The sequence below is a fragment of the Grampus griseus genome (assembly GCF_964374135.1).
Source record: "Grampus griseus genome assembly, chromosome: 2".
Classification (NCBI taxonomy): domain Eukaryota; kingdom Metazoa; phylum Chordata; class Mammalia; order Artiodactyla; family Delphinidae; genus Grampus; species Grampus griseus.
Genome location: NC_139018.1, coordinates 23,326,498 through 23,352,387, shown reverse-complemented (window position 1 = coordinate 23,352,387; position 25,890 = coordinate 23,326,498). Strand labels below are relative to the sequence as shown.

General features: G+C 40.4%; 1 protein-coding gene across 20 annotated transcripts in view; it reads left to right on the top strand.

Moving 5' to 3' along the window:
* The window catches only part of NRXN3 (neurexin 3), a gene marked incomplete at both ends in the record, with an annotated part of 1,628,308 nt that overhangs the window by 1,418,973 nt on the left and 183,445 nt on the right, over nucleotides 1-25,890 (top strand). For all 20 annotated transcript variants that reach the window (XM_082647291.1, XM_082647290.1, XM_082647293.1 and 17 more), the window contains one exon: nucleotides 18,312-18,483. In XM_082647291.1, the coding sequence (XP_082503417.1) occupies nucleotides 18,312-18,483 (172 nt within the window). The remainder of the gene's footprint in view (nucleotides 1-18,311; nucleotides 18,484-25,890) is intronic.

The following is a 25,890-nucleotide window of genomic DNA, read 5'->3' as shown; positions in this document are numbered from 1 at the left end:
AAGACATAGAAAATAAAAATGTATTTTCTGCCCTCATGATGCTCACGATGTGATTAGGGGGAAGAACCGTTCCATTAAAAAAAAAAAAAACACTGAAATGAATCAATGCAAACAATCGACTTTATTATTGAATAGAGGCTGGAGGGGTTGTGAGATAACTAGTTAAAGATGGCTCTGGGAGGGCACGTATGCAGAATTGTATTTAGCTCTGTATATCTTTGTACACTGACTAGGAAAGCCAGATTCTCTGGCAGAGGGAAGTCTCTTCTCCATATAGGAAAGGATACCTCATTCGGTGTTGGTCTGAACCAGGCCTAGGAGATCTGTCCTGCTTTTGTGTCATTACTGGATCAGTGATCCCTAATGATCTACCAGTGCATTCCCTGGAACTCATGTTGACGCTAGATCGTCCTGATCATCTGAATCCATGGTTTCTTCTGAGTTATGTCTGGGATAGTTTCACATTTCTGAGAAACCTTCTTGGAAGTAAAGTCCCAGGCATTCCACTGACTGTTCAGGGAGTATACAGGGGCAAGATTACAGCTTGACTACAGATGCCTTTTGAAGGACACAGAGAAGTTTAGATTCTCCTGAATCATCATCACTTTACTTAAAAAGCAAAGGAGAGGGTCAGAGAAACTAGCTTTTGGGTATGTTAAGTTTTAAGGTCTTATTCAAACACACATACACACGCACATGCACACACACCCATGGGCATGCATACACACAACTCTATTTCCCTAGCAATGTGTTCCTTAGACTTTTGGATAAAATCATTTAGCATCTTTATATCAGTGAATAAAACTGTAGCACACTCATAAAGAAGAGAGAGAATAAGGAATGTTTGTGCCCTTTAAATGCCATAATATAAATACTTCTTCATATTGTGCATGGATTTATTATAAGCGCTGTGGATAATTTGTGTATCTGAAGCTGTGGCTAGGTTCCGGGTGACTCACAGTGCATGCCAGCTCATAGAGGAGCAGTGACTTCCTAGTTTCTCAGGGGTATTTCCCCCATTTGCCTGAAACTTACGTTACAGTTTGGTAGCAATATTAAATTCAAGTAAACTAAAATAAGGTTGTGTGTTCTCTAACTATTCTATCAAAAGAGCAGGCAGCTTTGAAATAATTCTCAATGCTGCTATGTTGGATGCTTTTCCAAAGGCATGAGTCAGCTCCCTGTGACACGTTTTCAAGTCTCCCATTTGGGTGGCTTTTACTTAATCTCACCCCTGGCCCATGGAAGGTGTCCTTCCTTTCATACTTTTGCCAGGATGCCCAGATCACTCTCCCCTACAGTGACTATGACACTGGCATGGAGGCCAGAAAACCTGCCTTCTTGCTTGCTACGGCTTGTTTAAATTTCCCTTTTTTTTTTTTCCTCTCTTGCTTTTATTATGATGGTTAGGGGTAGGTCAGAATCAACCTTTTGAAATAGAAATGCTGATAAGATCCAAGAGAGACTGTTAGAGTGGTGATAGTTGACAAAGAGGAGGACCATAAAACATCACCTGGGTGAAATACCTCGCTGCAACGCTATCTCCAGGACACATACACACCACCGTCCCTGTGTGCAGACAGGCACTGCTGATATATTAGAGTCTGCTGGCCATTTTCTTTACGATAAGCAGGAAAGGAAAAATGAACCCCTATTTCAGTATGTTCGTCCCACGATGATGACACAGTGAATTCTCCTTGCAGGTAAACCAAGAGAGCTCAGTTAATCACCATTTATCACTCAAGGGACTCAAGTGTCTTGCAGATGCATGCGAGCCCCGGAGACTGAGATATACATTGGGTTGCAATGCTATTCTCTTCTTTCATTCCATCTAATGTAATAAACTCAAGTCCTGGCATCAGAGTGATGTGTGCTGGCTTTTAGAGTCCCAAGCCTTTAACATGTTCATGATTCACTCCACAGAACTAGATACACGTTCAGAAAGAAAATGTCATATCATTATAATTTTAATAACTTTACAACCTCGCTCCATCCTCTCTGTTACCAGCCTATTCCTAGCCACCATCATCTTTTGCCAGAAGCCTCTAATTTATTTCTCTGTATCTGCAGCCGCCCACCTTCAAACAGTGTTATGTTGAATTGATTTTAGTATCTAAACTAGCCTTAATGCATCTGAGATAGATTGGTTTATGCCTAAATAGGATGAATTTTTATATATTTTGTCTTATTAGAAATGTGCTCTATTTGTCAGTAATAGTTGAATGAGTCGGTACAGGCTCCCCATTTGACTTTCCCACTCCTATTTGAGTTACTCTGACCATGTTAACATAAACCATTGATCAAAAACTAAAGAAAAAAACCATGGGGGCTTCCCTGGTGGCGCCGTGGTTGAGAGTCTGCCTGCCGAAGCAGGGGACGTGGGTTCATGCCCCGATCTGGGAAGATCCCACATGCCGCGGAGCAGCTGGGCCCGTGAGCCATGGCTGCTGGGCCTGCGTCTCCGGAGCCTGTGCTCCGCAACGGGAGAGGCCACAGCAGTGAGAGGCCCGCGTACCGCAAAAAACAAAAAGAAAAAAATCATGGCCAGCTAAATAGTGCAAGATTTTATAACAGGGGTCAGCAAACTTTTTCTGTGAAGGGCCAGACAGATATTTTAGGCTTATAGGCCACGTGATCTCTGTTGCAACTGCTCAGCTCTGCTGTTGTAGTGCTACAGCAGCCAAAGACAATATAGAAATGAACGAGCACAGCTGTGTCCCAATAAAACTTTATTTACATGAACAGGCAACAGCCAAATTTGGCCGTAGTTGCTGATCTCTGCTTCAGGCCATTCTGCCTTCTGCGTCTTTCGCATACCCATTCTCCAAAGGCATCATAAAAAAATGCAGTCATCTACATTGTATTTTCTGGTAATCCCAAAGCACTAAATCTCTCAGTTCTGAAATGTGTATACTATTTTTTTTCTCTTTGGTTAGAAAATGGTATAGAGTTTAGCCTGGGAATTCATCTATGGGAATGACTGAGAATGCCTTGCTTATTAAACCAAGAATTCTTGGTTGAGGTTTATTATTCACCTAGGTCCATTCTCCCTGAAGCCATAACGTTAACTCAGTCTGTCACTTGAAAGATAGGCAAATAGTAAAGCATTTTGGAGAATCACTGAAGGTTTCCTTACCGCCACAGAATAGGTCTTGAAAGGTTATGAGCTGTTTGCTGGTCTGTCTTCCCTGTGGGAGCTGCTGCTCTTCCTTGGACTGGAATATCTAGTTCTAGGACAGGGAGTTTCTACTTTGAAGCCCACTCAGAACTGATTATACCTCTTCATGGAAACTGACTAGAATGACCTAGTCTGTAGTGAAGGGTCAAGGGACTAAATTGGGTTTGGAATTATCAACTAATGTCATTGTGCCCGGGGAGATGTACTGGGAGGCTTTCCTAGGGAAGTAACAATGAGTGATAAGAGAAAGGGGTTACCAAGAGCAGACAGGGAAGATATCACAGGACATGTATTGTAGACCGGCCACTTTCTGGCTGTGTGAGCTTGCTTTGCCAAGTTTACCTCTGTAAAAAGGGCACTTGAATAGAACATAGAGTAGGAGCAAGTCAGATTATCCACCCATACTCGTTGCTCACCCTGTGCTCTGAGGGCCAGACGAGTTTAGACCAGATATTCAAAATTCACGTATATGTACACACGGGCATGCCCTCAGGTACACGTGTGTATTGTATGTGTTGTGTTTGTGTTGTGTGCCTGAATACATCCCTCATAGAAGGAGTATTGTGAGCAATGAATTAGACTATATATGTAGATGTTTATAGATCAGTTTCCGTCATGCAATGCATGCCTTATGGGTGTTTGCTGTGTGGCTGAAGTCTTGTACTCCCTACCGCAGAGTTTCCAATAGTGACACTATTCATACTATAGGGCAGGTATTTCTTGGCTGGGTACTGGTGGATACTGAGCAACATTTCTGGCCTATACCCCCTAGAGACCATTAGCGCCCCAACCCTAGTTATGACAAGCAAAAATGTCTCCAGGCATTGCCAAATGTCCCTGGGTACCAAATCACCCCAGTTGAAACCATAGCCCTAGTGGAACCAAAACATGAATATAAGGAATTCATTCCCAGACTTTAGCAAGTATCTAAATCACCAGGAGAGCTTGTGAACATACGGATTGCTGGGTCCCACTCCAGGGTTTCTGATTCAGAGTCTGGTTTTAGATCCAAGAATTTACATTTCTAATGAGTTCCTAAGTGATGCTGATGCTGATGCTGCTTCCAGGACCACACTTGGTAAGTGTGTAAGTGTGTAGGTAAGATGTAAGACACTCTGCTTTCACGCTGTGTGTGCGCGCGCACAGTGTGCATACGTGCCAGGTGGGCGTGGGGGTGGGGGGACAAGCCATTTTGAGATGCATTTTCTCGGTGAAAAATTTTTGTCTAAATTTTTTAAAAAGCAAAAACGTGATTATTCCATCAACGTATGTTCTCTGTAAAATTCAACGGTATAGAAACTCACAAAGTTAGTTTCTGTTGCCGCTAGACCCCACTTTACGTCCCAGATAGTGCATGTAGTACCAATTTGGTATTATCCTTCCAGACATTCTTCCCTTTCTCCTTCCCTCCCCCCACCCTCTCTCTCTCTCTCTCTCTGTATCTATGTATAAATATATATATATATGTACGTGTATGTATAATTTTTTGAAAAATAGAACTGGGATTATAATGTAAAAAAAAAAAAGATGTAAGATATTCTGGAAGAATTCTTGGTGATTTAGAAAGTGCTTCCTAATTTTGAGGATTTTGATGTTACTGTGAGCACAGGGCTTAAGGTCTCTTTATTAAGGCCATTGGGTGGTTCCTCACAGCTGTGGCAGAGATTTGGGGAACAAGCAAGGCATTTATGGGAGATGTTCAGTCTGTCCTGGGTTTTAGTCAGCACTGCCCTGCCAGCTGTCACCTGAATCCTGCCAGGAGACTGCTCCAGGCCCTGGTGAAACACTGGGACTCCTACGGAAATGAACTTTTAATTTTCACTTTATAGTCAGACTTAACTACCAAATGAGGCAGTGTGACATTGGGGTCTGTCAATACGAAATGCATGTTCAGAGTGGATTTGAAGGACATGATGACTGAGGATGCCGGTGTGTAACCGGTGATTGTTAGAGCCCTGGCTCTGACTTGCATCTTATTTACTTGCACCAGCTGTCTCGTCCTTCCTTGATTTCCCTCCTTGGGTCAGAGTTCCCGTTGTCCTGAGCTGTCATCCATGCTCTCTCTCTCTTTTTTTTCTTTTCTGGGAGTTAGAGATGGAACTGTCTTGAGCTATTTATCAGTCTTATCTCTCCTGACCCTCTGTTAGTCTTTCAGCCTGTGGATCTAATCCACTTTAATTGATTGATCTCGTGCAACCAGACATCAGGAAAACAACAGGAGAAGCACAACTGCAGCTGTGGGGGAAGATGGATACAGTTTTGCTGGGTGGGCACAAAGGTCATAGAGACCTGTACAGATTTAGGAAAATAGAATTTATTTCCAAGCCATTTAACATGAATTTTCTAGGGACAGTCTGTACGGATTCTGGAGTTGATGATCTTGAATGGGAGACAGTCATTTCAAATACACAGAGAAGTATGGTGTAGGGTGTGTGCAAAAGCTTCTGACTCACCCATCATCTGTCATACTATTTCTTACCCAGTTATCTTCACTATCTTTACTATTATCACCATCTTCACCCCCACCATTAACATTATGTTTATATCAACCTTTGAGCAGCACTTCATAATTTGCCAAGATTTTATTCATTTCTCTTAAGTACCATTCAACACAGGCATTATTATTATTGTTGTCTTTGTATTGTTATACCGACAGTTGAGACCTGTTCCAGATCATCTGGGCAACAAGATACAGAGCCTTGACTGGGCTCAGGTCTTCTGCTTCTAGATTTTAAAGGCTCTGGGACCCAGAGCAGACATTTTCTTCTTCCCTCCCTGCCCTTCCTGCCACACACACAGCCACATTTAAACTCCTTGAAGGAAGGAGGCTGGGTCATTGTCATGGGATGACAGTGGAAGTCCAAACTCTCGCAGTTGCACAGGTTGGAGCCTTGTCAGTTTGAGTGATTCTGGATAGGATTATTCTCTATCTTGGACTTCTTGAGGGAGAGACCTGGTCTCAAATCCCTTCATAGCACATGACTTTGCACACCAGAAGTGCACACTCACTGCTTATTATCTAACAGTTGTCTTGGGTCTAGAACAAGGAGATTATAATATTGAAAGAATGGACTTATGATCTTCACTGAAAGATAATTAATAGCCACGTAAAGAACCCATACATGATCTAATAAATGCAGGGTGTTTTATCCTAGTGAACTCCAATAAAATCCTCCCATAGTCAAAATTATCTGATGAATCAAGTAAATTGTACCTTATCCTTTTGTATTTTACAAATTGCATATATAAATATAATGAGACTATATGTTTTGCCCAAGATTTATTGCAAAAAAAATTCTCAGTACAAATGACCAATTCACTGCTTTATCCCAGACTGTTCAAATCCTAGTTAGCCTCCCATGGTATAAAAGCATATTAACACAGTTTTTTCTATCACAACCACATATTATAATTTATATTCATTCATTCACTTATCCATTAATTTAACAAGTGTTTGCTGAGCACCTGTTAGGATCCCTACATTTGAAATACACACAAATAATTTAGGCAGACAGGTTAGGCAGGTTATACAGATGTAAAGTGTGTAATATGTAATACATACACCATTTTCTATAAATAACTCAGTTGCAACTTGAATACGTATGATGGAAACATAGCAAGGTGGAAAACCCATGGGTTTTAAAGTCAGACAGACCTGTATTCTAATATTAAATATATATTTTAATACTCATGTGAATTCTCAGTTGTCTGAATCTTGATCTTTTTAACCTATAAAATTTGGAGGGGGGATTGGAACCAAGAGGGCAGAGTAGAAGGATGTGCTCTCACTCCCTCTTGCTAGAACACCAGAATCACAACTAGCTGCTGGACAATCAGCGACAGAAAGACACCAGAACTCATCAAAATGGTACCCCACATCCAAAGACAAAGGAGAAGCCACGATGAGATGGTAGGAGGGGCACAATCAAAGTAAAATCAAATCCCATAACTGCTAGGTGGGTGACTCACAGTCTGGAGAACACTTATACCACAGAAGTCCAACCACTGGAGTGGAGGTTCTGAGCCCCATGTCAGGCTTCCGAACCTGGGGGTCCAGCAATGGGAGGAGGAATTCCTAGAGAATCATACTTTGAAGGCTAGAGGGATTTGATTGCAGGACTTCGACAGGACTGGGAGAAACAGAGACTCCACTCTTGGAGGGCACACACAAAGTAGTGTGTGCATCGGGACCCAGGGGCAGAGGCAGTGACCCCACGGGAGACTGAACCAGACCTACCTGCTGGTGTTGGACAGTCTCCTGCAGAGGTGGGGGCTGGCTGTGGATCACCTTGGGGACGAGGACACTGGCAGCAGAAGTTCTGGGAAGTACTCCTTGGTATGAGCCCTCCCAGAGTGTGTCATTAGCCCCACCAAAGAGCCGAGGTAGGCTCCAGTGTTGGGTTGCCTCTGGCCAAACAACCAAAAGGGAGGGAACCCGGGCCCACCCATCAGCAGTCAAGCGGATTAAAGTTTTACTGAGCTCCCCCCACCATAGCAACAGTCAGCTCTACCCACCACCAGTCCCCCATCAGGAAACTTGCATAAGCCTCTTAGATAGCCTCATCCACCAGAGGGCAAACAGTAGAAGCAAGAAGAACTACAGTCCTGCAGCCTGTGGAACAAAACCACATTCACAGAAAGATAGACAAGATGAAAAGACAGAGGGCTATGTACCAGATAAAGGAACAAGATAAAACCCCAGAAAAACAACTAAATGAAGTGGAGATAGGCAACCTTCCAGAAAAAGAATTCAGAATAATGATAGTGAAGATGATCCAGGACCTCGGAAAAAGAATGGAAGCAAAGATTGAGAAGATGCAAGAAATATTTGACAAAGATCAAGAAGAATTAAAGAACAAACAAACAGAGATGAACAATACAATAACTGAAATGAAAACTGCACTAGAAGGAATCAATAGCAGAATACCTGAGGCAGAAGAATGGATAAGTGACCTGGAAGACATAATGGTGGAATTCTCTGCTGCGGAACACAATAAAGAAAAAAGAATGAAAAGAAATGAAGACAGCCTAAGAGACCTCGGGGACAACATTAAATGCAACAACATTCACATTATAGGGTTCCCAGAAGGAAAAGAGAGAGAGAAAGGACCAGAGAAAATATTTGAAGAGATTATAGTCGAAAACTTCCCTAACGTGGGAAAGGAAATAGCCACCCAAGTCCAAGAAGCACACAAAGTCCAATACAGGATAAACCCAAGGAGAAACACGCCGAGACACATAGTAATCACTTGGCAAAAATTAAAGACAAAGAAAAATTATTGAAAGCAGCAAGGGAAGAACAACAAGTAACATACAAGGGAATTCCCATAAGGTTAACAGCTGATTTCTCAGCAGAAACTCTACAAACCAGAACGGAGTGGCATGATATACTTAAAGTGATGAAAGGGAAGAACCTACAACCAAGATTAGTCTACCTGGCAAGGATCTCATTCAGATTCGATGGAGAACACAAAAGCTTTACAGGCAAGCAAAAGGTAAGAGAATTCAGCACCACCAAACCATGTCTACAAAAAATGCTAAAGGAACTTCTCTAAGTGGGAAACACAAGACAAGAAAAGAACCTACAAAAACAAACCCAAAACAATTAAGAAAATGCTCATAGGAACACACATATTGATAATTACCTTAACCATGAATGGATTAAATGCTCCAACCAAAAGACACAGGCTTGCTGAATGGATACAAAAACAAGACCCATATATATGCTGTCTACAAGAGACCCACTTCAGACCCGGGGACACACAGATTGAGAGTGAGGGGATGGAAAAAGATATTCCATGCAAATGGAAATCAAAAGAAAGCTGGAGTAGCGATACTCGTATCAGATAAAATAGACTTTAAAATAAACACTGTTACAAGAGATAAGGAGAAACACTACATAATGATCAAAGAATCAATTCAAGAAGAAGACATAACAATTATAAATATATATGCACCCAACATAGGAGCACCTCAATACATAAGGCAACTGCTAACAACTATAAAAGAGGAAATCGACAGTAACAAAATAATCGTTCAGGACTTTAACACCTCACTTACACCAATTGACAGATCATCCAAAATGAAAATAAATAAGGAAACAGAAACTTTAAATGACACAACAGACTAGATAGATTTAATTGATATTTATAGCACATTCCATCGAAAAACAGCAGATTACACTTTCTTCTCAAGTGCGCACGGAACATTCTCCAGGATAGATCACATCTTGGGTCACAAATCAAGCCTCAGTAAATTTAAGAAAACTGAAATCATATCAAGCATCATTTCTGACCACAACGCTATGAGATTAGAAATCAATTACAGGGAAAGAAACGTAGAAAACATAATCACATGGAGGCTAAAAAATATGTTACTAAATAACCAAAAGATCACTGAAGAAATCAAAGAGGAAATCAGAAAACACCTACAGATAAATGACAATGAACCCCCGATGATCCAAAACCTATGGGATGCAGCAAAAGCAGTTCTAAGAGGGAAGTTTATAGCTGTACAAGCCTACCTCATGAAACAAGAAAAATCTCAAATAAACAATCTAACCTTACACCTAAAGGAACTAGAGAAAGAAGAACAAACAAAACCCAAAGTTAACAGAAGGAAAGAAATCATAAAGATCAGAGCAGAAATAAATGAAATAGAAACAAAGAAAACAATAGCAAAGATCAATAAAACTAAAAGCTGCTTCTTTGAGAAGATAAACAAAATTGATAAACCATTAGCCAGACTCATCAAGAAAAAGAGGGAGAGGACTCAAATCAATAAAATTAGAAATGAAAAAGGAGAAGTTACAACAGACACCACAGAAATACAAAGCATCCTAAGAGACTACTACAAGCAACTCTATGCCATTAAAATGGACAACCTGGAAGAAATGGACAAATTCTTAGAAAGGTATAACCTTCCAAGACTGAATCAGGAAAATTAGAAAATATGAACAGACCAATCACAAATAATGAAACTGAAACTATGATTAAAAACCTTCCAACAAACAAAAGTCCAGGACCAGATGGCTTCACAGGTGAATTCTATCAAACATTTAGAGAGGAGCTAATACCCATCTTTCTCAAACTCTTCCAAAAAATTGCAGAGGAAGGAACACTCCCAAACTCATTCTATGAGGCCACCATCACGCTGGTACCAAAACCAGACAAAGATACTACAACAAAAGAAAAGTACAGACCAATATCACTGATGAATATAGATGCAAAAATCCTCAACAAAGTAATAGCAAACAGAATCCAACAACATATTGAAAGAATCATACACCATGATCAAGTGAGATTTATCCCAGGGATGCAAGGATTCTTCAATATACACAAATCAATCAATGTGATACACAATCTTAATAAACTGAAGAATAAAAACCATATAATCATCTCAATAGATGCAGAAAAAGCTTTTGACAAAATTCAGCACCCATTTATGATAAAAACTCTCCACAAAGTGGGCATAGAGGGAACTTACCTCAACATAATAAAGGCCATATATAACAAACCCAGAGCAAACATTCTCAGTGGTGAAAAACTGAAAGCATTTCCTCTAAGATCAGGAACAAGACAAGGTTGTCCACTCTTGCCATTATTTTTCAACATAGTTTTGGAAGTTCTAGCCACAGCAATCAGAGAAGAAAAAGAAATAAAAGGAATACAAATTGGAAAAGAAGAAGTAAAACTGTCACTGTTCGCAGATGACATGATATACATAGAGAATCCTAAAGATGCCACCAGAAAACTACTAGAGCTAATCAATGAATTTGGTAAAGTTACAGGATACAAAATTAATGCACAGAAATCTCTTGCATTCCTATACAATAATGATGAAAAATCTGAAAGAGAAGTTAAGGAAACACTCCCATTTACCATTGCAACAAAAAGAATAAAATACCTAGGAAAAACCTACCTGGATAGACAAAAGACCTGTATGCAGAAAACTATAAGACACTGATGAAAGAAATTAAAGATGTTACAAACAGATGGAGAGACATACCATGATCTTGGATTGGAAGAATCAATATTGTGAAAATGACTATACTACCCAAAGCAATCTACAGATTCAATGCAATCCTTATCAAATTACCAATGGTGGGCTTCCCTGATGGTGCAGTGGTTGAGAGTCTGCCTGCCGATGCAGGGGAAGCGGGTTCGTGCCCCAGTCTGGGAAGATCCCACATGCCGTGGAGAGGCTGGGCCAGTGAGCTATGGCCGCTGTGCCTGCGTGTCCGGAGCCTGTGTTCTGCAACAGGAGAGCCCACAACAGTGAGAGGACTGCATACCACAAAAAAAAAAAAAAAGAAAGAAAATTACCAATGGCATTTTTTACAGAACTAGAACAAAAAGTCTTAAAATTTGTATGGACACAAAAGACTCCAAATAGCCAAAGCAGTCTTGAGGGAAAAAAACGGAGCTAGGGGAATCAGACTCCCTGACTTCAGACTGTACTATAAAGCTACAGTAATCAAGACAATATGGTACTGGCACAAAAACAGAAGCATAGATCAATGGAACAGGATAGAAACCCCAGAGATAAACCCACGCACCTATGGTCAACTAATCTATGACAAAGGAGGCAAAGATATACAATGGAAAAAAGACAGTCTCTTCAATAAGTGGTGCTGGGAAAACTGGACAGCTACATGTAAAAGAATGAAATTAAAACACTCCCTAACACCATACGCAAAAATGAACTCAAAATGGATTACAGACCCAAATGTAAGACCGGACACTATAAAACTCTTAGAGGAAAACATAGGGAGAACACTCTTTGACATAAATCACAGCAAGATCTTTTTTGATCCACCTCCTAGAGTAATGGAAATAAAAACAAAAATAAATGGGACCTAATGAAATTTCAAAGCTTTTGCACAGCAAAGGAAACCGTAAACAAGACGAAAATACAACCCTCAGAATGGGAGAAAATATTTGCAAACGAATCAACGGACAAAGGATTAATCTCCAAAATATACAAACAGCTCATGCAGCTCAATATTAAAAAAACAAACAACCAATCCAAAAATGGGCAGAAGACCTAAATAGACATTTCTCCAAAGAAGACATGCAGATGGCCAAGAAGCACATGAAAAGCTGCTCAACATCACTAATTATTAGAGAAATGCAAATCAGAACTACAATGACGTATCACCTCACACCAGTAAGAATGGGCATCATCAGAATATCTACAAACAACAAATGCTGGAGAGGGTGTGGAGAAAAGGGAACCCTCTTGCACTGTGAGTGGGCATGTAAATTGATACAGCCACTATGGAGAACAGTATGGAGGTTCCTTAAAAAACTAAAAATAGAATTACCATATGATCCAGCAATCCCACTACTGGGCATATACCCAGAGCAAACCATAATTCAAAAAGACACATGCACCCCAATGTTCATTGCAGCATTACTTACAATAGCCAGGCCATGGAAGCAACCTAAATGCCCACAACAGACGAATGGATAAAGAAGATGTGGTACATATATGCAATGGAATATTACTCAGCCATAAAAAGGAACAAAATGGGGTCATTTGTAGAGATATGGATGGACCTAGAGACTGTCATACAGAGTGAAGTAAGTCAGAAAGAGAAAAACAAATATCGCATACTAACGCATATATGTGGAACCTAGAAAAATGGTACAGATGAACTGGTTTGCAGGGCAGAAACTGAGACACAGATGTAGAGAACAAACGTATGGACACCAAGGGGGGAAAGCGGCAGGGGGGTGGGGGTGATGGTGTGATGAATTGGGAGATTGGGTTTGACATGTATACACTGATGTGTATAAAATGGATGACTAATAAGAACCTGCTGTATAAAAAAATTAAGTTAAATTTAAAAATTAAAAAAAAAGAAATGTAGGTAAAATTCAATTTTTATACTAAATTGTTATGCTATGTCTTAGAATGAAAAGATAGAACAAATCTAATTTTTTATCGTTTTACTTGGAACTCTGAACACAAGAGTATAATGAAGTTTTTTAAGTGGAATAAACCTTCCAGATCAACTAACTTAGCAGTTCTCAAATCTTTTGGTCTTAAGACCCCTTTAAACTTAAAAAAATGATAAGCCCAAAGAGCTTTTGTTAACGTGAGTTATATCTAGTGATGTTTACCCTGTTAGAAATTAAAACCATGAAACATTTAAAGTAGCTGTTTATTAATCCATTTAGAAATGAGTAATAAGCCCAATTCATGTTCACATAAATAACAATTTTTGAAAAACAGTATTTTAAAAATTACTGATAATGGCATTGTTTTACATCTTTGCAAATCTCTTTCATGTCTGGCTTAATAAAATATAGCTGGATTCTCCTAAATGCTTCTACATTCAAAAAAGAAAAACATTTTAAGGGTAATTGTGGGAATTTGAAAATTATTCTGTTAAAAATACTTGTTGAGCACCTACTCCATCATCCAGATAGTCTGGGTTATGCCGCAGTAACAGACAGCTTCAAATACCAATATTTGGTGGCATAAAGCAACCAAGCTTTGTTTCTCGTGTTTTCCATGTCGACCGTAGTGTGGCTTGTCGTCATTCTCCCTCAATGACCCAGATTGACAAAGAAGTCACTACTAGGAATTTGCTGAGTGCAGTGGTTCAGAGCAAATGGGAGAATTCTGGCAGGCCTCAAACCAGCAATTAAACGGATGGCTCAGTAGTAACACCTGATTTTATTGGTCAACACTGGTCCATTGGCCCTACCCATCACAAGCGGACCCAGAATTTCTCTCTCCTATGAGCCCATAATGGAGGAGAACTACCAAAATGTGGTAAACAGTGCCACTGATCACTTTATTTACTATAAGCCAGACTCTGAAATGAGTATGGCAGACCTGATGGTGTCTGGCCTCCAAGCAGGCTCACATTCATGTTGTTATTGTTTTACCACCTAGCACTGAACTCACAAATTCTGTGTGAAGCCTAGAAGTTAAGATATGGAGAACTGCTTCCTTTGCATAGCACCCTGGCACACATTTGAGAGCCCCAGTTCTGTTTCTGTCAGCTGCAATTTTCTGAAATAGCAGATGGTGCATTTTGCCTTCCCCTGGGGCGCTCTGGAATGAATGAAGAGATCGCCTTCAGGGAGTTCTTTATTCCTGAGGATATTTCTTGCCCCTGTGCATTTCCGCTCCTGAAATCTGACCCTGGTGTTGGTAGCATCTCTTGGGTCACCTCCATAGCAATCAGTGCTGTTTGGCTGATGGAGGGTCAGAAAGGTGGAGCTGGACTAATTTGAGAGACCATGTGGGCTCATAAAGAGTCATTACTGATAAAGAATGACTTACTGGCTATTTAAAGACAGCCATTTTCTGTACTGTTCAGTTTTTCCCTGAATGCACTTGAGGATTCTTTGGTAATGTCTTCTGATTTACCACTTGTCTTTGTTTTTAACATCAAGGAGTAACATAGATTGAAGTGATTGCCTTGGTAGCAACTTTAGTGGTGAAGGGTATGGAGTTATTAAAATTTATAGTCATGCTGTTTTTGCACCTACACTTTTGCTTATGTCGGAGAGGCTTATAAAAGGCACCAAGGAATGTGGAGAGAGAGCAACTACCGAATCGTGGCAAGAAATCAACCATGCAAATGTTGGTTTTTTTAGTGTTCTATTTGCTAAAATGTACATTTATTTTTACAATATTTCTTAATGACAGTGTTGCCAAGCCAACCAGTCCTTGGCTCATGCCACTAGTGTCACCTGCACTAATGGCGGGGGGGAAGAAAGAGAAGAGGTGACTTACAATTATTGAGGTCCCAAAATATGCACAGCTTTGTGCCAGGTGCTTCACACATATGTGTTCTCCTAAAATCCTCACTGCCATTTGCCTTTCTCCCTCCACATGATCCTTTATAAAAGAAACACCAGAAGTTAAACAACCTGCCCCAGGTCATGCAGCTTTAAGAATCAGAGGTATTATTTGAACCAAGATATGCTAAAACCCATGTTTATCATATCGAACCAGTGAACTTCTCCAGCAATCACAGTGTTTTAAATAGTCAAATGATTGGATGGTTTCCTTCTCTTGATCTCATGTATACCTTATACTGGTATAATATTTTATTATTCATAAAGTACTGTCATGTTAATTATAACATTTCAGCCTTATAACAGCCCTCCAAAGTATGTAAAGCTAGTATCCTATCCCCATAATATATTATCAAGAAATGGGTTCAGAAAAGTTAAGTAACTTGCCCCAGGTTAGTCAGGGCTGACTCCAAAGCCAGTGCTTTTTATCCTTCACTTCATCTCTTCTCTGGACACATGAGCCAGCACACTTTATTTTCATGGCAGCTGAGCATGATGGATTCAAGCCTGGGCAACTGTTTGGGTATTTGTCACAAAGCTTATAATAAACTGAGACAAAGCAGTTAGCCACAGATTATAATGCCACTGTGGTCCCATGACAAATGACAAGGAGGTTGCAGTAATGAAATCTCATTAGAGATTTCATTACTGCGAGTGAAAAGACCACATCTGAGGTCCAGCACAGGCACATTTACCACTGCAGGAAACACAATGAAACATCTGAGTAAGGGTCTCCACTGACATTGGCAATGTGCTAGCAGGATTAAGAAGACCTCCCCAAAACAGTGATTGCAATAGCGAATGTGTGGCGCCTAAGATAAGGACCAAATATTTATTCTGGCAGAGATTAAATCTTCTCTTTTCCTGAATCTATTATGGATCTTGCAGAAAATCTGCCCAAGAAGATATCTCACTGATCAGCCTACTCTGTGAGCCAGAACTGTACTTTGCCACTGCTGCTGCTGAAAAGCTGCAGAAGGCTGGTCTAAAGGTCTCCTCTCCATCCATGATTAATTAGTGACTGAGGTGAATTGAATCACTAGCAGTCCTTTACATGCATCCAGGATTTATACAGTGGTTTCTCATTGAGGAACAGTGATGCAATAAACAGTCCACATTTGTGGGGTGGGCAGAGGAGTAATGGTGTCTGCAGTCATGGTTTTTTCACTCCTCCAGTCCTTCAATTCTGCTAAAAAGATTATGACTCAGGTTATTATAGCCTTGCTTATTTAGGCACGAGGGTGATTAGGTACCAACACACACACACACACACACACACACACATCCTTAGAAGTGCATGCCAACTCTTTAAGAGAAAGCAGAAAAGTCATATTGTCGTTTCTGCATTCCCAGAGAATTAAGGAGAAAGAATAAAATGGATCATAATATTATTAATTATGGGCATGAAAGATGCAGAAGAACCGAGCATCAGGTTCACTTATCCATGCATCATGTTTTAACAGTAGGTATTTTGTTTAGTGCTGGAGGTGCAGAGATAGGAAAACAAAACAAAACAAAACAAAGCTGAGAACACAGTGTCCCAATAAACAGCGATTTAAGAAATCCTGTTTCTTAGAAACTTAAGAAAATGAGTATGTTTAGTCACCATTTGGGGAGGCACCTGAATTGCTTCTCCCAGAGAACAGAACATGGGTATTGCAGACACCACTTTACATTGTGTGCTGTGCTATCAGGGCACAAAGGAAGCAATGATGTCCACCCTGTATCTCAGCATCCCTGCATGCTGAAATCAGCCTCTTTTGATCAGCCTAGATTCCTACTTTTTACGATTCAGGCTCCTAGGTCCTTATTCATCCTTTTATTGGGCACAAGATGTGTTCACATAACTAAAGGAAAATTGGCTAGTTAAGGAAAGCCTGTCTTTTGGAAAAATAAGTGAAGTCTAGCAAACTATATGGAAACCAGTACCTAAAATCTCATGAGAAGTCTCAATTTATTGACTTTAAGCATAGTGAGTGCTTAATGAATAGTGTATTTAGGTATTGAATGAATGAATGGATGAACCAAAGTTACTAAACTTGAGATTCAGTGAAGTCTTTCCTATGTCTTAGTTTGTGTGGATTCTGGACTTCTTTTCCCATATCCTCCTCCTTCCTTTCCTCCCCTGCTTCCTCCTTCTCCTTCTTCTTGAATAGAAGGAAATAGAGGATAACAGAGACTATGTGGACAAATACTGTGACTCAGTCTTGCAGAACATCAGAATCACAACTAAATTTTATTGTTTTTGAAAGTCCAACCGTTTGCCAATAAGCCAGACTCTTAGAGAAATGGAGAAAGATGTTTCTTTTCTCTCCTTGCCCATTTCCTGACACCCTGCGTGCTGATACCTTTCAGAGAGATTGTGAGAGACTGATTATATCTGATCCGTGAGGTTACTTTCATTTTGTGTCTTCTTCTGAATACTAATTCCAACTCTTAGTCATAGGTTATTAAAGGAGAAGAGTAAGAGTTTTAATAACATCGTTATTTATATTTCAGTGTTTCTGGGCACTTCCCAGGGTGTGGATGTGTCACCACCACCACCATCACCTTCATTGCCCTAATGTTACTCTTCTGGAATTCATTGTGTTTTCCCTCCCAGAAGTCTATGTAGGGCCCCAGAGGTTCTTTTCTGCTGTGTAACATAAGGCTATAGCGCTGAATATTACCTCCTTCTTTGACTTAACCTTAGGAATAGGGCTACAAGTGTGGGAAGGGTGCCAGCTTCTGACTTGGAAAACCCCAGTTCAGTTTCACTGGGCCCCACTGAGGATACATTTCCTATTTCTTTATACCTACAGAAAGTATCACCAAGAGTAAGTCTATAGCGCTAGCTCCTATGGTTTGGGCTCCTAACCATTCTGTACCCCTCCTCTTGGCCTTGTTTGCCCCCAGAGTGCAAGCAGGCTTGCATTTCCTCTTTAATCCTAAATCTGAATTGTGAAGTAACCTACAATTCAGTGTCTGATTAGCCTCTTCTAGAAAACATGCCTAATTCATCTCACAGAACCTTGCAGTGTCATTACTCACTTGTTAGGTAGTTCTGTGGTTCCAGCTTTGATATCTGTTGAGGGCAATCCAATGATGTAACCTGTGCAGTGCAGCCTCTGAGAGCAATTTGGGTGGTTTTGTATCATTGGCTTTTATGTTCAGGATGAAAGCCCACGGAGAAATGTAGGATACTATTATTAACTTCAAGCCGACAGCTCTCTCTGGGTACCTACAGATTCATTGTTAGTTGGAGGATCAACTTTAAAGGGAGAAAACCTTGTGGTTAGTGATAACTTGCCTTTTGTGTTTCTTTATTATAGGAACAGGGGAAAATTGGAGTTGTCTTCAATATTGGCACAGTTGACATCTCCATCAAAGAGGAGAGGACCCCGGTAAATGATGGCAAATACCACGTGGTGCGCTTTACCAGGAACGGCGGCAATGCCACGCTTCAGGTGGACAACTGGCCAGTGAATGAGCATTATCCCACAGGTACATGTTTTACTCTCAATGACCAGACTCTCTTTTGTTCTCCCATTCTTACTTCTAACTGGTGATTTTCTCATGACTGTCACCACATCATTAAAACACTGAATATTAGGCACACATTCATATTTTTTTGGATGAAAAAAGAAGTGATTTCTTTCAGACTTGGTCCAGTACAGGAAGCTTCTGGAGACTTACTAACTATGCACTGAACACTTACTTTGTCCATCTGATTAATACTGCTGACTGGCTCATACCAAATACAATGATTATGGATTTTCCGGGGCACTGCAAAGGATGAGCAATGGAGGGAAGGGTACACCATCTCTAAAATAAACTATTGTCAGTAATCATGGAATAATCAATATGAGATCTGGGCTCTGTGGTGTGCTTGAACATACAGATGGCCAGAGATGGCAGAAAGACTGTGAAAGGAAGTTTACTAAACTTGAGATGATGAACATCAAGTCACAGTAACAATGAGAGAAAAACTACGGGTGGAATTCCATTCATTTCGTTGACTTGGCCAGTTTTTGCTCCCTCACTTACACTAGCCTGCCTTGATTTTCAGAGGTTGATCCTAGTAGGCATTTTAATAGCAGGCATGCTGGTGTGGGAGGGAGAGGGGCTGATCATCTGTTGAAATTTTATAGTCAAGGAGCATTCACCAACAAACTCCCAGAGCCAGATGGCCAAATCAAGGACAATGGGGGGAAAGGTTGCCTTCTTTCAAAAGATCATTCAAATAATCCCTTAGCTTTCCCTCTCATCTCTCACTTCTACCAGGAAAGAGCCCTGAACCCTGATCATAAGAGTGCCAGGAATGGAAGGGAAAATACTTTAGCTAAAGGCCTTTGCTCCATCATTACATTATCACCTGGTAGATGCAAGAGAATAGCTCAGAATATTGAACTTGTCACTAATGTGGGCATTTATGCTATGTCTAACTCTCTATCTCCTACACTCCAAACGGCCCATCATTTTCTCACTGTTATCTTCTTACTTCCTTTATAGTGAGGTGAGCACAGAGGTAAGGAAGCCGGAAGCACATTTCCAGAAATGTAAGAGCCCTTTAGCTAATAATCATCACACTTGAGAGAAATACGTAAATTTGCCTATTTGTGGCCCAAGAATGTTGAATGACTTGAAGGCTGTGATTATTTTTTCATGCCTAAGTTAGCATTACTTTTCTTTAAATGCCAATTAGAAGTAACTGTGCTACTGGGTTTTTCCTCTGTTAGCCAGGGTCTTCCTATGTCTGCTTTAAGTATTATGGGAGCATTCACAAGGAGCATACAAGACCCCCAAAATACTGAAGCAAGAAGCCCCGCCCACTCATTTATCTACCATCTCAGTCTCTGTACCATATCCAGCTCAGTCTCTGCTGGGAGTCTTTTCACATACTACTCTTAGCACTTCTTAGATTAAGGCACAAAAATGACCGTGTGCATTTATCTTTGAGACTTTGAAGAAAGCCAGAGGTGTTAGCAGCTACTGTGAATTCTCATCATCATCCAAATGCACTAGACACTAATAGACCTGATTTTTAAATGCTTCTTAAACTCTGGGGGAGGAGCGATGGGAGGAATCGAAATAGCCTAAAATCTTAAAAACTGTTAACTTGTTCATAAGAAAAATCAATCCCTCTCTATGCATATTATCATTGGCCCTGATACTGTTGCTGTAGGGTCTGTTGTGTTTCTATTAGGAATTTCAAAGATTCTAAATTGATGCTAACCACTTGCCCTGAGCCAATATAGGATTCTGAGTTTGCTGCCAGAAATGAGAAGGCTCTTTAATGGTCATTTTTAAAACCACATATATGTAAGAAAACCAGTGACCCTTGTGTGCCTATCTCTTTGTATGTTTAGTTCCAAATTACGGGTTGCTTCCTATGTTTTCAAAACAGAACAAACCTTTCTTTAATGGCATTGCTTCCCACTGAAAACCATTATTACTAGTAACTGTTGGTAACTGTCATTTGGTAATAATATGTGTTGTTATTACAGGACATGATACAGTAAAGCAGTTATAAGTATGGGCTTTGGAGTCAACTGGCTAGAGTTGGGATCTTGGTGCCGTTAGCTATAATTCTGAGGCCCACTAGATTAAGACCTTGAAAGCCCTAAGCACTAAAATATTTGGTGCATGTCCCCACAAATAATTCAAAATATAACAACTATAAACTAAGTATAAGAATTTCTAACAGTTCTGACTTTTCTTCTCTGATGATCACTATAATGCTTGCAAAATATAGCAGATTCTTCCTCCCCACATTCTCATTTGTTACCCTCTCCGCTTTCTTGGTTCTCTAGGTAAGTGCTTATTCCTCCTATTTGGTGATCCAGTTCCAAACCTTAGGCAAGATATTGAACCTCCCAAGTCTCTGTTTCCGAGTCTATACGATGGGATGATGATAATACTTACTTTCTAGGGCTAATGTGAATATGCATGTAAAATACCCAACATAATGCTGGGTCAGTTAAGTCAATACACAATGAACGTTAGCTATGAGGATTACCAAACATTTGAGTAGCATTTTTTGCTATTATATATTCACTCATATAGACTACTTCATTTTGACTATTAAATAGCCTGTAAATTAGGTAGGGTAGGTATTTTTATTCTCCATTTCAAATTTAAAATGAGACCCAGGAAGATATTGTGTTTTTTCTATGAGAGAATAGTCATGAGAGAATAGTAAATGAGGGACAGAACTAGGACCAGAGTCTCCTGTTCCCAGCTGAGCACAATTTCCAATATTGCTCCCATAGCAAATTGGGGGATATTTTGAAAGATGAATAGATAGAAATGAGCATCTTTCTTGTGTCATCTTAGATTTATTCCTTTTCTTAAAGTATCATGTTCCAAAGATCAGTAACCACACAAAGGTGGTTATTGTGAGACGCGGAGTCGAAAATCCTCTTCTAAAAAAGAAAAGTCTTCTTAGCTGGGCTAAAAGACTCATTTGTAATGAGACGAAGCTGTCCTCCTAACAACGATGGCAATGTGCTTCCATGAAGCAACTCAAAGAATACTGAGTATTTAAAGGAGCTGTCACCTTACTCCATTGCCTAGATTGGAAAATGGCTTTGGGAAGTCCAACATTCTAGTTGGACTAGGACTTCCTAGGAGTGGCTCACTTTTTCAGCCTTGGATACCTTATTTTCTCTCCCACCTGCTTCCCTGTGCTACTGAAAGGATCCATTTTGCTAAAGTTAAAGCTCCATTAGAGCAATCTGGCAATATTTATTTAATTTATTTTAAACGATAAGATCAAAATAAGCCCTGTATCTAGGTATCAAAAAATAAAGCCACCTGGTCATGCAGTCTTGACACAGTTTCTGCAAAAATGATGTATCCATTCTTTTTCCAAGCCATTCTGTTTCACCACTAGTGGTAAGTCTATAGACCAACAAGAGGAGTTCAGTTGTGCTACTTGTCTATAGCTAACGTTTAAACAGTAGAGGAATATAACTCCTACAGAATAGCCACTTACGTCATCTCACTCAGAAGGCGTGCTCTCAGGAAGCCGTGTCTGCTCTCCAGGTCCCTGTGCACCGGGATGAGTGGGTCAACTCCAGAACCTTCTCATACTCATTTATAGGATTTTATGTGCCTCTACTGAAACATCCCACTGTGAAGTATTTAGAAACCAGCTGGGCCCATGGCATGTAGCATTGACTTTTTGTGAATCAGGAAGGATCCAAAATGAAAATACTTCTATAGCCATCAGAATCTTGTATCACTTAATTCTGGGAGCTATAACTCAAAAGCAGCTTCTTTCTTTGAACCTGAAAATAGAAAGGCTAAGGAACACGAGAGGGAAGTAAAAGAAGAATCAGCCCAGAGTTATCCAGGCACTGACAAATGTTCCTTATAAAGCCTCTAATTGCTGTCTTGACACAATGCAGTGGAGGGGACGAGAGGGGGGAGGTGAACGGTGAGTTGAGCAGGAGGAATTAATTTTAGCCCCAGCTCCAGGTCCCCTGGGAGGCTGAGCTGACTGGGGCTGTTAAAGATCCTGTCTCTGCTGTGAATAGGTGACTGGTTATGTCATCAGGGCTTTCAGAACACTGAACATGGTACAGGAAGGGGCTTTTTAGGTCAGAGCCAGGCTTCCTGGAAAATGAAGACTGATAAGCAGCTTCAATGTGTAAGACTTTCCATCTTCCCATGACAGGTGGTGCTGAGGAGAGCAGAGTCTCAATGTTTTTTTTCCCTTTTCCTTGATATCGCACACTAAGTTCATGGAAGTGCTCTTGATTGGTTTCCCTTTCCTCGGTCAGTAAAATGTCCACCGATGACCTATGCTTCAGTCCTGCTTGACCACCCAACTCAGATCATGGCAAAGATGTAGACGTGGCTCCCCTTCAAGGACACTGGATGGGAAAACTCTTTCTTTATATTTGAATGTTTCAAATTCCAAAGAACATTTTCTTTATAGGGACTGAAAGTAAAAACATTTCTATAGTGCTTACTGATGCTCTAAGTGCCTTCCTACGCATCACTGCGTGTGTGCCTCACTCCCTCCTATGAGGGTACTTGCTTTGGTATTATTACCACCATACTCATATTAAGGTTACATTGCTGAGGCTCTGAGAGTCAAAATAACTTACCCGATATCACACAGTTGAGGGGCAGACTCAGGATTCCTATCCTGATACTCAGATTGCACCCCCTCAAATTTCTTTCTCATTTTCCTATCTCCTATCAATTTTATTGATACTGACACGCGGTTATTAGTTTTGTTGTTTATTCCATTAGAGTATCCTCAAATAGACGTCCTTGCCTGGACTCGTTTAGTTAGTAGCGTTCCTCAGCCTTGATGCTATTGAGATTTGGGGCTGGATAATTCTTTGCTGGGCGGGGCTGCCCTGTGCATTGTAGGATGTTTGTCAGAATCCGTAATTTCCACCCCCTTGATGCCCGTAGCGTCTCCACAAACGCCAATTGTCTGCTGGGGGACAAAACTGCCCCCATTTGAGAATTACCGAGTTATAGAAAGTCTCCAACATATTTTATTTCAAATGCTCATTATCCTTTCATTGTTTAGACAGTATGCATGGGGGTAAGAGAGATTTTTTTTGTTCACATCTCATCCTAGATTATTGAGACTTTGAAGGGTTAAAAACAAGTCTGCGTACTTGACATAATGCTGAAAGTTCTCAGGCCTTGGGTTTTCATTAATTCCTAGCCAGGAGGTTTTCTTTCCTTTTCTTTCGTCTTTGCCTGCAAACATTTGAGGCCTTGCCAGATTTGAAGCACACATTAAAGTAAGCCCCATCTACCTGCTCATTCATCCGTTCAGGACTAGTGTTACTTTCCGTTCGACTGCAAAAAAAACATAGATAGTGAAGTCCTGCAAAGGGAATAGGAAGCATAAATACAACCCAAAGGGAAAGCCATATTTGAGCATGGTTTTAAGACTGTAGCGATATAGCATCAACACGAGAGAGGCTTACTGAGTGAATGTGTTTGAACATTGCTAAGTACATTTTAAAATCACCTTGCAATAAGTTCTTCAAACATTTGGTCACAAAATGTATCAATTAATCAAACCAGTGCATGCTAAATACTTGCATTGCTAAATAGTCATTTTTTTTCCAATTTGTCAGGAACGAATTAGGACTCACAGGTAGGTGAGTTTCCATTTCCAAGGGACTTTTAACTTGCTAGGGTTGGTGACGTGTGTGTGTGTGTGTGTGTGTGTGTGTGTGTGTGTGTGTGTGAAGCAGCATCCTTTAACCTGGCTGCCAATGATATTCTCTTGGGAATTTTTAAAACTCTGTGGCTGCTCAGGCCCCAGTCCCAGGTAATCAGATTTAATCGGTCTGGGGTGTGGTCCCTGTATCAGCAGCTTCAGTATCACCTGGGAGGTTGTTAAAAATGCAGAACCTTGGGCCCCACCCCAAACCTACTGAATTAGAATCTGAATTTAACAAGGTCCCCAGGTGACGCATGTGCACAGTAAAAATTGAGAAGCACTGGTCCAGACATCAGTATTTTTAGGGAGCTCCTAAGTGATTCTATATGCAGCTAGGTTTGAGAATCACTGATATTTAGAAAGCTAAAAATGTCTCTTTTTCTTCATTCAGACTGCGTGCTGGTGCTGTGCAATATGGTAGCCACTAACCGCACGTAGCCACACTTGCAATGTGACTGGTATGACTGAGGCCCTAAAGGTTTACTTTTATTGTGCAATTATTATGTCGTAGGCACTGAGGGATTTAAATACATGTTTCACTCAATCCTCAGGCTGACACTATGAGGCTAGTGGCTCGTGGCTGGTATTGGACGGTGCAGGACTAGGATATACTGTCTCTTATTTCCTTCTGTCTGTTTTACATAATGTAAATCTTCATTTATACCATTAATAAAATAATGGGCCTTTACCTTCATACATCTTCTGAACTCATCTAACGTGTTTTGTCTTTACACAGTCACTGGGATAATAACTCCACTCAGTTCATGGGGCTGTTGTCCCGGAGATGTAGAAAATGGAGATGCCACCATCTCTCGGCCAAACTCATCCAGATGGTGATGGCTGCTCTTGGTTGAGCGTTTACTACATATTCTGTACCTTATGTTCAATATCTTATTTAGCCTTAATATAACACTAGAGGTCAATGTTAGTACTATCCCCATTTTACAGACTAAGAACAGTTCTAAGAGCTCAGGTACTTACCTGGCTCACAGCGTGCTCCAGCCCAAGACCACCTGACTTGAGAGTTCTAGTTTTTCATCACACTCTGCTCCTTCCAGGGATTCACTTTGATACCCTAGAACACTTGCAAGCCCCAGGAATTCTGGTCTTATCCCAAGTCTTGACAATTTAGAATTTTTCTCTCAAGTTAAATTTTCAATTTCTGCCAAGTTAGAAGTCAGCACTAACCTGGGCATTTATGACATTTGCCTTCCTCTACACCATCGCTCAGGCCTTGGGGACTTGCAGCGTCTTTCCTTTCATGATCCCATTTTACCTTCTAGGAACATATCTAAGCGGACAGGAAGAGCTTTATTAAATTATTAAATGAAAGTCTATTTTACTGTTTCATGGTCTTACTTGGAGAATGAGAGAGTGCTTAGTATTTTTTCTTTAATTTTTGTTTTATCAGACAAACCTCCTTTCTCTTCTGTGAATTCCCAGCTACAAGATAAATAGCCTTGTATCTTACAAGTTAAATACAATTACTGCTATCAAACCTAGAGCCTTTCTCTCCCTGTAAATGTCTCTTAGAAGCTGATGAGAGTTTCAAGGCAAACTGTGGGCTTCTGCCTAATGCTAAAATTAAACATAACCACCCAGAAGACAAAAAGACAAGCATGTGTACATAGATGTATGTAACATATATTTACATATATTCACATATGCTTACATATATACTTAATCATCCTATGGAAGGGAAGAAC